Genomic DNA, 12,010 nt, shown 5'->3' with positions numbered 1-12,010 from the left:
CACCTAAAAGTCCACATCATACTTTATCTTAGGGTTCACTCAGCACTGTATACTCTCTGGTTTTGGACAAATGTGTAATGCCACGTAGCATTATAGTATCATCTAGACTATGTATTTTCAGTGCCCTTAAGGTCCTCTGCCTGCTCATCCCTCCTTCTTTATCCCCTGGCAACTACTGATTTTTTACTGTTTCCATAGTTTTGTCTTTTCCAGAATGTTATATAGTTGGAATCATACAGTATGTAACATTCCTGACTGGCTTGTTTTACTTGGTAATATGAATTTAAGGTTCCCCATGTGTTTTCGTAGCTTGATAGTTCATCTCTATTTTAGTACTGAATAATAGTTCATTGTTTGGAAATACCAGTTTATCCATTCGCCTACTGAAGGACATCCTGGTTACTTCCAACTTTTGGCAATTATGAATAAAGCTGACATAAACACCTACATGCAGGTTTTTATGCAGACATGTTTTCAACTCCTTTGGGTAATCCAAGGAGCACAATTGCTGGATCATATGGTAAGTGTATGTTTAGTTTTCTAAAAAACTGCTATGATTTTTCCAGAGTAGCTGTACCATTTTCCATTCCCACCCACAATAAATAAGAATTCCTATTGCACCACGGCCTTGTCAGCATTTGGTGTTGTCGGTGTTTGAGATTTTGATCATTCTAGTAGGCATGTTTCAATTTGTATTTCCTTGATCACATATGATATGGATCATCTTTTCATGTGCTTATCATCCATCTGTATATATCTCCTTTGGTGTCTACATCTTTTTCCAATTTTTTAATGAGGTTGTTAATATATTTGTTGAGTTTTCAGAGTTCTCTGTATATGCTGTGTAACAGTCCTTTAACAGTTAAGTCTTCTGAAAATATTTTCTCCTGGTCTGTGGTTTGTCTTCTCATTCTTTTGACATTATCATTTACAGAGCAATGGTTTTTAATTAAATCCACCTTATCAGTTATGTCTTCTTGAATGATGCCTTTGATTTTATATCTGAAAAGTCACTGCCAGGAGTTCTCATTGTAGTGCAGTGAGAAAACAAATCCAACCAATATCTGTGAGGATGCAGGTTAGATCTCTGACCTCACTCAGTGGGCGGGGGATCTCGCATTGCTGTGAGCTGTGGTGTAGGTCGAAGACATGGCTTGGATCCCTTGTTGCTGTGACTGTGGTGTAGGCCAGCAGCTGTAGCTCTGATTTGACACCTAGCCTGGGAAACTCCAAATGCTGTGGGTGCAGCACTAAAAAATATACCTATTTACAAAGGACTGTGTAAGGCCTACGTAGGATAATAAAATATGCACCACAGCTGAAGAAACATTTAATATTGCTGTGGTTGGGGATGAAAGTATCAAAGAAGACTTTCCAGAGAAGGTAATAATAAAAGAAGTTTAAAAGTATACAAATTTGGGGAAAAAGATATAAAATTATCTTTGTTCATAGGTGATATGATCATCTATGTAGAAAATCTGAATCAGTTAAAAAACTGCTGAAACTAATAAGCAATTATAGCCAATTGCAGGATACAAAGTTAGTGTGCAAAAGTCAATTGCTTTCCTATATACCAGCACATTGGAATTACCTGAGGAGTTTTTAAAAATACAAGGCCTGGAATCTATCCCAAGAGATTCAATTTAATTTGTCTGGGATGTGACCTGAACACAGGTGTTTTTAAAAGCTCCTGGAGTTCCCGTTGTGCGTCAGCTATAACCAACCCCACTAGTATCCACGAGGATGCGGGTTCAATCCTGACCTCGCTTAGTGGGTTAAGGATCCAGTGTTGCCACGAGGATGAACAAATGGAATTTAAAATTATAAACACAGTACCAATGTGCTGCTAAATTTAAGAACCTGTGACCTATGGGAATTGAATAAAACTCTCCTTTGCGCCCTATTTTAGTAGATACTCAGGAAAATCCCTTTTATGGGACTTGTGGCTATCTATACTATATATAATTATTTTCCTACTCATGGGAAGCAACTAGGATCAAGAGATGGTGATTATTTGCAATTGTGCTTAAACAAGAATTTGTTTATTTTTTTCCTAGGAAAGCTATATGCCTACTGTGAGATTGTCAGTATTTGCAAACAACTTGTCAAAAGCCTTTATTTAGAAACCATATTTGCTTCTTATATTTTAGGGAGAGAAAGTAGGAAAGAGGAAAAGAGAAAGGATGAAAGATCTAACTCAAATGAAGCAAGTGCACTGTGAACTTATCCCTAGTACACAAGTGTTGCCCAAGAGAAGTAATAAATGGCATTCCATTCAAAGATGTGCAAAGCTGCCTAAGCTACAAAGTTAAAGCCTGGAGCTTTTATTTAATAAGTTTCTAGAATGGTCTTCAGTATCTTCAATCTTTTTTTATTTTTTATTTTTGATTATTAGTATGGATTTTAACTAGTGACAACAAACTTCAAACCAGAGACAAAATTTGGAATGGTTAGTTAAATTTGAACACTGGGGAGTTCCCATCGTGGCTCAGTGGTTAACGAATCCAACTAGGAACCATGAGGTTGTAGATTCGATCCCTGGCCTTGCTCAGTGGGTTAAGGATCCAGCGTTGCCATAAGCTGTGGTGTAGGTTGCAGACGTGGACCGGATCCCGTGTTGCTGTGGCTCTGGTGTAGGCCAGTGGCTACAGCTCCGACTGTACCCCTAGCCTGGGAACCTCCATATGCCACGGGAGCGGCCCAAGAAATGGCAAAAACACACACACACACACAAAATTTTGAACACTGGCCATTTAGGGCACAACATTTTCACCGTTTTACTCTAAGACCATGGTATAGTATCTTCAATCTTAATGAAGATAATTCAGGAAGAAGAGAAGAGAGAAAAAAACACTAGCTGCTCTCAGGAAACAAACCTGACAAGATGGGACTCTGAGTCATCAGTTCAAACTTAAGTAACTGCAATGGGTTTAAGTATAACTCGGCTCCTTGAGGTCAAATTTCCAACAAACAAGATCTCCAGAAGTGAAGAAACGTAGATCTCATCCTCTGGTCAGAAGAAGCACCAGAACAAACCGGAAGCCCTAATTGCAAACTAGAGCAACTAATTTGCCTCAGGTGAAGCAGTATCTGTGCATTAAAAAAAAAATTAAAAATGTGAAGGGAAACAGGCTGGAACTTCATCCTTCTCTTCTGATCATCCTTAAAATCTGATGCTGCCACAATTCAAATAATCAAAAGCCATACATTTCCAGGCAGATGGAGTTAGGCTAGAGGAGAACAACTCTCCCCAATCTCAGCAACTGCATGAAATAGGAACAGTTTTCCAAAAGGAGCCTAAACTAGGGCCTGCTAAAATTAGAGATGCCTTTCTTCTTTGGGCCAGCCCTTAATTTCATTCTTCTGTTTGCAGTGAGATTTAGACTGCAAGATACCAAAAATGGTTTCAATCTTTTACTCCATTTCCAACACAAGGCCAATAAGACCTTTCCTCATGAACCTTAGCTCAAAGGATCTTATGTGAAAAATCAGTAAAACTTGAATTCATCTGGGTTCTCCTAGGTCCTGTATTCTCAGTTGCTATCTCTGCACAACATCATATCAATCCAGCCATGAAAATGAGCACCTCTTTGATACCCCCTAAAAAGTTGTCCCATCAAAATCTCATGTGGGTTTGGTAATTCTGACAAGTTTTGGATGGGGCACATCAACCCTGCACATCCTTTCCCTAACATTGCATTTGTTCTCTGCCTACCTTGACCCCTCTTCTCAAAAGAGTTAATAACCTTTTCATGTGTCAGAGAGTACTTTTATTCCCCCTCTCTGAAGCCTTGGGGCCAAGAGACATATATGCTCCTCAGAGACTCACTTGACTCAAGGGGACTTATCAAGACATCTTTCCTGGGAGTTCCTGTCATGGTGCAGTGAGTTAAGAATATGACTGTACCAGCTCAGGTTGCTGCAGAGGGGGTAGGGTCCAATTCCCAGCCTTGTGCTGCAGCTTAGAAGGATCTGCCCTTACCACAGCTGAGGTGTAGCTTGCAGCTATGGCTCAGATTCAATCCCTGGCCCCGGGAACCTACATATGCCTCAGGTGTAGCCATTTAAAAAACAAAACAAAACAGAAAAAAGACATCTATCCTAACAAAAGTAGAGGGCTTGTTAAGAGGAATTCTCATGGAGGTTAAGAGAAGAAAAATCTCCTTAAATGCTATTTATTGCCCCATACACTATATTAAACACCTTACGTACATTGAGGGAGGCAGTATTATTCCATCTCAGATAAAACAGGCTAAAAGAAGCAAAGAAATCTGCTTGAGAGCATACCAGATAGTAATTAGTGGAACTTAAAGTTTGAACCCAAGACTGACAACAGCCTATGCTAGTAATCACGACTAGAAAGCAGTAACTATGATCCTGACACTTGATGCGGGGAAAATGCAGAATACTTACTCTTGTGCTTTGTATGATATGTGGAATGCAAAAGATAAAAGGTCTCAAAAGCACGAAGGACTTAGTACTTTCAAAAGCAGCAACATAGATATAGAATACGCAAATTGTTAAAATTTATTAACTGTCTGCTACTATGAAATCTGTACTGGTGTTAATAGTTAGAAGCAACTTCCATCATGGAACATAATAATACAGTTGGCTGCGGACTGGTCATGGGAATCTAACAACACAAGCTAATAAGCACAGTTGACCCTTGAACAAGGCAGGCAGTGGGTGAGGGGAATTAGGAACATCCATCCTCTGCAAAGTTAAAAATCTGTGTATAACTTTAGGGTTGGCCCTTCAGTTTCTAATCTTGTAGTACTATAGCACCACTCGCTGAAAAAAAGTCACATACAATTGTACCCGGAGCAGTTCAAACCTCTGTTGTTCAAGGATCAATTGTACTTACTCTGAGGTGGACACTGCTTTGTTTTCTGTGAGGCACAAAATGAATCTTAAGAGATCTCTTTCCTCAAGAGCGCACTCTAATTGGCTTACAAGGCACATATCCTTGAAAGCTATTGCAAGAATACAAGAAGTATACCAAATGTTAAATGAGTGGTCCAGCTAAGTCAGCCCCCAAAGCCTAGAGTGTTTAGAGAGGTCTGCACGGAAAAAAAGTGAAATTTTAGTTAAGTTTTTAAGAACCAGGAGTTGAAGAACTGCGGGAAAAGTAGTACATTCCAGGTGTGCGAACTAAAAACTGGCTCACCGCACCTTGCTCCTGAATACAACACAGATCCTCACTCCAACACGTGGTACATCGTGATCTTTAGCAGAAAGCACCTGGCAGGCAACACAACCATTCCGGGAGTCTCGGGGCTCAAGACCCTTACGGAGGAACTTCAGGACAGCGTCCAACCCCCCCACTTCCGCTTCCGGCTCCTCAGGCTCCGCCTCAGCGGAAATGGTGTAGGGGAACAAGGGGTAAGGCCCCGCGGGCCGCGCAGGCGCACCGTGGGTCGGTGCCATGGCGCTGCCGAGTTCCTTGAACAGGTATTTGCTGCTCATGGCACAGGAGCACCTGGAATTCCGCCTACCGGTGAGTCCTCCACCGCTTTCAGCGGAAGAGGACGGCGCGGTTGGGGTTGGCGTGGGGGTGGAGGCAACCAGCTCATCCTGAGCCCGCAGGGATAGGGGGTGTCTGTGCTTGCGGGAACATCAGGAGTTCCCGCAGTCCTTGGGCCCCGGGACAGATCTGATCTCGGCGGAGGATGTGTAAGAGAGAAGTCCGAGACAGCCTCTCTCAGCCTTACTAAGCATTTTCATTCACTCCCCTGCCCAGGTGCCGGGCAGTGGAGTTAGGCAGGTAAAAATGACCCGTCCTCTTCCTGGAGGAATTCTTAGTCAAGCGGAGAATAGAGACAGCAGACAGAAATCCTCCGGGTAGTGTTTTAAGTATCGAATATTCGGGTCAGATTTAGTGGGGGTGGGAGTGGTGGTGGTGGTGGGTGATAGAGTTAGATGATGGAAAAGTTGAGGAAAGTGTTTTATTTTTTGATTCTGGAAACGTTTTCAGAGTACTTGTTATCGAATGTGCTGGGCCCTGAGGATATAACGGTGACCATGTTTGCCTTAAAGGAGTTTACTGTTTAGGCTAAGGGGTGAGCAGGTGCATAAACATAGCATTATGAAATAACGTTGGTAAACGCAGTGATATATGCAGGAAAATGTCAGAGCATATAGAAGGGAAATCTGATCCACCTGAGGGGGGGGAGTGTTGGTCATTAAGATGGCTCCCAGGAGGATATGGCACTTGAACTGTAATCTAAAGGATGAGTAGGAGTTAGCTAGGCCAAAGAGAGACATAAGTAAAATAGAATTACAAGCTGTTCATTATTATTGGATTACCAAATATGTAGCAAGGGATTACAAGAAGAGAGCAGGAGAGGAGGGTAGTATTCAGAAAATGCAGAACTTTAAATACTCTGGAGCTTGGAAGGGGACTTTATTAAAAAATTTTCAAGGAAGTGACAGAATCAGATTTTTTAAAAAAATCACTTTGGCAGCAAAATAGAGGATAGATTTGAGAAGAATAAGGAGTTAGGAACCTGTTGAAATAGTCTTATTAATAGATTAGGAAGGCCTGAACTAGGACAAGGGATAAGAGGATGGAATCGACTGGGGAAATATTTAGGTGATAAGTCATAAGGGCTTTATGATTGATTGAATGTTGAGGGAAGAGGGACCAGTCAAGGGTGATTGCTGGGATGGATATAAGGGTATTTCTATTTAAAATAGAGGGTACAGGCAGGTGTAAGATTTAAATTTTGGCTATGCTGAATTTGATATGCTGGTGTAGCATCAAATGGAGATGACCAGGAGGCACCAAATGTGAGTATGTGTAGATCTTAGAGTCTCATGGACAGGTAAATAACACTTGGGCATATTCTGCATATGAACACTAGGAGAGAAAATTAAGTTAATCAGAGAAAGCCTAGTGTCAGAAGAGTGGTTGGGCCAAATACAGGTACTTGGAACCATTGATATTAAGGGGACATGGGCAGAGGAGATCATCAAGAAAATAGGCAAGTGTCAGAATAGGAAGTGGGTGAGACCATAGAAATCAAGAGAGTCAAGTTTTAGGATTTTGCTAGAGCTGATGTGCAGTTTTAGTGGGGAGAAGCCAGGTTTCTTGGGTTAGTGGTGGCTGGAAACCGAGGGGAGATAGATTACTTTTTAACATAAGAAGGGAAAGTAAGATTGGTTAATAATTTGAGGGGGACCTAGGGAGAATCTATATCCCTCTTGTAGAAATTGGCTTGTTTGTAGGCTGGAAGGGAAAGGGAAAATGGATATAAGGACATGGTGGGGGGTGTTGATCTTTCAATAGAAGGGGAGCATGGGGGGAGGAGAGCTAGGATGGGTGTGGGTAGCTATCCAAGGGCCTGTTTTCTGGGTAATGAATGAGTCAGGGTTATTTCTTGAGAGATGGGGGACCAAGCAGCTGAATGGAAAAATTGAGAAAAATAGTAAAACTTGAAATAATCATTGAACAAAAGAGGGAGTGAAGAGCTAAACAATTGAATAAAGAAGAACTCAGGTGTTAGAGCAATGCTGAAAACCCAGCTTTGGGTGAAGAGCATATATTTGTAATTGTGCCAAGATTTTGTGATTTTCTTCAGTTTTGTTCAACTCCATGGCCTTAGGAGTTTTGAAGGAAGATTGTGGCATTGATTCAGGACTAATGTCCTGCTAGGGAGGTGCATTGGCAAGGTGGGGGTGCAGGGACATAGATTTTCATGGAGGAAGTAATATTTTAATTAGATCTTAGTTGATGAAGGAGATATTCTGGGGATGAAAAAGACTGGAAAGCCCACTTCAGTAAGAAACTAAAACGAGCATAGAGGCACAGGTTGATTATGGTGGTTTGGGGTGTGGGATGTGTGAGAGAGGAGGATGAAGTAACAGGCAGTAAGGCTAGAGAGGTAGGTAGGATCCAGATTTTGGAGTGTTTTGAAACCATTGGGAGGAATTTTGATTTTATTTTTGTCTTTTTAGGGCTGCGTCCGAGGCACATGGAGGTTCCCAAGCTAGGGGTTGAACTGGAACTGTAGCTGCCAGTCTGTACCACAGCTCATGGCAATGCCAGATTCTTTAACCACTGAACAAGGCCAGGTTTGAACCCACATCCTCATGGTTACTAGTCAGGTTCATTACTGCCAAACCACAATGAGAACTTTGGATTTTATTTTAGGTTTAATGGGGAGGGGGCATTGACTTTTTTTTTTTTTTTTTCTTTTCAAGTCAGGAAGTAACAAGATTTTTTTTTTCTTTTAAATCAGGAAATGACTAGCAATCATTTGTGTTTTAGAAAGATAATTCTCGAGTACCAGAGAGAGGATACCACTTAGAGGATACTGAGGTGGAACTAGAGAGAAGCCAAGGAGTGTAAGTGCCTATATTTAGGCAATGCAGGGAGAATGGAGTGGTTAGGCTGCAGTCTTCAAAATAACATTCTTAATACTTGCTGATTTTACCTGTTTCTTCCTTCTTAAATTCTTCTTAATAAGTGTCTTTCCCTTGTGCCAGTTCAGTCTCCCAAAAGCTCAGTTCTCTTTTATGTCTTTGATGTCCCAAGGCTGGAACTCTAGTCTGGCATTCCAGACCCACAATTTTCTCCTCTGCACCCTCCTACCCCTTTTCACCACACTTGGTGCAGCAAAAATTGATTCCCCATTATTCCCTCAATTTTGCCCTCTTAATTTGGGTCTTTCCTATCCCAGTCTTCAATCTATTGATTTTTTATAGTCAGTATTCATTTAGATTTATCCACATACTTGTTTATGTTATATTCTTTTTTTTTTTTTTTTTTTTGTCTTTTTGTCTTTCTAGGGCCACACCCACGGCATATAGTGGTTCCCAGGCTAGGGGTGGAATTGGAGCTACAGCTGCCGACCTACACCACAGCCACAGCAATGCTAGATCTGAGCTGGGTCTGCAACCTACACCACAGCTCATGGCAACACCAGATCCTTGACATACTGAGCGAGGCCAGGGATCAAAGCCACAACTTCATGGTTCCCAGTCAGATTTGTTTCCGCTGAGCCACGATGGGAATACCTATGTTCATATTTTTTACTTGATTCTTTTTCAAATGTGCAGTTTCCTTTTTTTCATCTTCCCAAATCCTTAATTTTGTCTTTTATCCTCTTCAGTAGACGAAGCACAGTTATGTTAAAGTATGTGACTGATAAAAGTGTCCTATGGGTCTGTTTCTTTCTCTTTCTGTTGTCGTTTTGGTCTTTTTAGGGCTGTACCTGCGGCATATGGAGGTTTCCAAGCTAGGGGTGCAATCGGAGCTGTAGCCCCTGGCCTACACCACTGCAACTCGAGATCCTAGCTGTGTCTGCAATCTACACCACAGCTCACAGCAGTGCCGGATCCTTAACCCGTTAAGCGAGGCCAGGGATCAAACCTGTGTCCTCATGGATACTAGTCAGATTCGTTTCTGCTGAGCTGCAATGGGAACTCCTGTATTGTTTCTCATGGCTCTTTTTCATATGTGTGCTGGGTGTTTTTAAAATATATGCCAGATATATTTGAAAATTTATTTGAAAAAAATGAGGGCTAGGATGATGTAAATCCTCTTGAAGATAGGAACATTAGCAATCTAGGATCACTTGAACCCATTTTCAGGCTTTAAGTTCTGTTTCTGTTCTGATTTGCACACACTGGCAGTGTGCATAGCTTTTGGGAACCCCAATCTAAACTGGGTGCTTTGTCAAACTTCCTTTCTTTCCCGTGGCTGGTCCTGTGTTCTTATTGTTCCTCTAGCTCCATTATGCTGTTGAAAGGGCTGAACACCCTCGAAACTGGTTTTGGAATTGGCAAATGTCCCAGGGAGAGAGTGGCTGCACCTTAAGATTTCTCTCCTCTCCTGGATCTTGGCTTGGTAATGATTATTATCTATTTATACCTTCAAGCAGAAATCAGGGTTTTCTAATTGTCACCAGGGCCTTAATCTAAATTACCTAGTTTGCCATCACTGGAAGTCAAAGTCCTCTCTCTGTATAGATTGTTCTTGTGTTTCAGGGCTTAAGTGAATTTCCACTAAAACTTTTTTCTAAAACTGAAGTAATCTTTTCTTCCTTTTACTCTAATGTACTTTTTTGCTTCTTTAAGAGCACTCACTCTTTTACACGTCACATTAAAGTTATGAGGTTAAATGTTATATTAGTTCTACTAGAGCTTAAGCTCCCTTAAGCTAAATATGTATTTATCTTGACATAGCAGGGTGCCGTGCACATTAGTTGTTTAATAATGGTTGAATTGAGTGGCATAGGATCTCTTTGGAGAAGGCAATCAAGAGGTCAGTCTACACTTTTGTACCTTTCTGCTGTATTAGAACTGCTAGACAGGAAAGCTGCAATGGGAAGCTGCCTTTTTGATTTAAAATGAGAATTAAGAATGCAAGTGTGGTCTGGTTTTACCTCTATGCAGTTAATCAGAGCCAATTTTAGTTGGCAGCTGCCCTGTTGTACTAAAAGTTCAGACACCTGGGTTTTATTGCTGTTCTAAAGCAAACCAAATGGTTGAAAAAGTGGCTAAACTGAAAAGCTCGTGTGAATTAATGCATCAGGTATGCCCCGGATCATGCCATATTTTTTTATCCAGTGTCTGATAAAATTGTTTTGTGCATAAGGTAAAATGATTCTCAACTGGAAAGTGAATTTTCCATATAATGAATAAAGATCTTGTGTTTTGCTTTCCCCAAGTAGGTTGTTGTTGCAATTTAATTTGTGTTTTGCTTTTAAATTTGAAACTTGGGTTATCACATTGACTCTCACTTCTAAGTCCTTGCTTAGATTCTGGGTAGTGGTGCTAATGCTGAGCTATAAAACTTCCAATAATTCTTCACCTTCTAAAAAAAATTCTCGGAGCCTTTGTGCTTTAACTTGTTGCTGATTTTTAACAGTGTATTCCAAGAGCAGCAAGCTTTCATGTCTTAAATGTTAAAGGTGATTTCATAATATACTTTAATATAGAATAAACGGTAATAATTCTAGCCCAAGTAACTCTATAACTTCATTTTTTCTTTTTAAGTATTACAACTTTGTCAGTCTTGCTTAAGTCCTTGTGTCCCTGGACTTTGAGGACAGTGTTGTGGTCCTCACCATCCTGCTTACTGTATTAACAGCCCAGGTTCTTTGCTTCTTTCTTTGCAGATCTCCTTATCTTGTGAGGTAGCTGATTTCTATTTTATATATTTATTTATTTATTTGTCTTTTTTAGGGCCACTCCCTCAGTGTATGGAGGTTCCCAGGCTAGGGGTCCAATCGGAGCTGTAGCCACCGGCCTGTGCCACAGCCACAGCATCGCAAGATCCGAGCAGCGTCTGCAACCTACACCACAGCTCACAGAAACAACAGATCCCAAACCCACTGAGCAAGGCCAGGGATCAAACTCGCAACCTCATGGTTCCTAGTTGGATTCGTTAACCACTGAACCATGACGGGAACTCCTTATTGGTCTTCTTTTAATCATAAGTTAATATTCCACTCATGATTTTAGTTTCTAGAAAAAGAATGGTTCTAAGTACAACTCGTGAACAAATAAAAATAATTTTCTGTGTTAGTAATCAAAAAATTAAATGAAAATTACCAATTTTCATCTATTTAACTTACAAAAATAGTACAATATATACTGTAAGAAGCCATAAATTTTTTCATATCTCTGTGTATAGTAGCATTACTTATTGAATCTCTGTCCTAAAGAAAGAATCTGAAATATGAAAAAGCCTTATATTTATGAAAATAGGTATTTAGCCTTGTTTAAACTGATAAAATTGAAAACCACCTAAATGTTTAGCATAATGTATATTGTTTCCTACTGAAAAACTTGCAATCCTAATGCCAAGGAGGAAAATGTTTATGGTATTAATATTCAAAGGGAAGAAATGAGAATCCTAAACATTGGTATAAACATGTTATTTCTTTTCTGAACATCTCAAATCATCTATTTTATTTTTATTGGTCCATTGTCAGATTTACTAATTTATCATTTTTGTAACTTGCTTTTTCCTTTTCAAAATCTGGGCATTCTGAAAACTTTG

The 12,010-nt window shown here is 40.4% G+C and overlaps 1 protein-coding gene across 12 annotated transcripts in view; it reads left to right on the top strand.

The window, feature by feature from the left end:
* The first annotated feature begins 5,377 nt into the window (after positions 1 to 5,377).
* The window catches only part of TRMT11 (tRNA methyltransferase 11 homolog), a 70,686-nt gene continuing 64,053 nt past the window's right edge, over positions 5,378 to 12,010 (top strand). For 11 of the 12 annotated variants that reach the window (XR_001305933.3, XR_014804419.1, XR_014804430.1 and 8 more), the window contains exon 1: positions 5,378 to 5,497. Coding sequence is in view for 4 of the 12 variants with exons in the window: in XM_013992581.3 (XP_013848035.1) it covers positions 5,426 to 5,497 (72 nt within the window). In the remaining 8 variants the exon portion in view is untranslated. Of the gene's footprint in view, positions 5,498 to 9,732; positions 9,851 to 12,010 lie in introns of all 12 variants that reach the window. The other variant, XM_013992585.3, reaches the window with a different exon arrangement.

The sequence above is a fragment of the Sus scrofa genome, chromosome 1 (genome assembly GCF_054392235.1).
Source record: "Sus scrofa isolate SSC_HxYL_T2T_F1_AM1 chromosome 1, Sscrofa_HxYL_maternal_Yorkshire_Landrace_v2.0, whole genome shotgun sequence".
Taxonomy (NCBI): Eukaryota; Metazoa; Chordata; class Mammalia; order Artiodactyla; family Suidae; genus Sus; species Sus scrofa.
The sequence above is the reverse complement of the archived record's forward strand: the minus strand, read 5'-3'. Positions and strand labels throughout refer to the sequence as shown.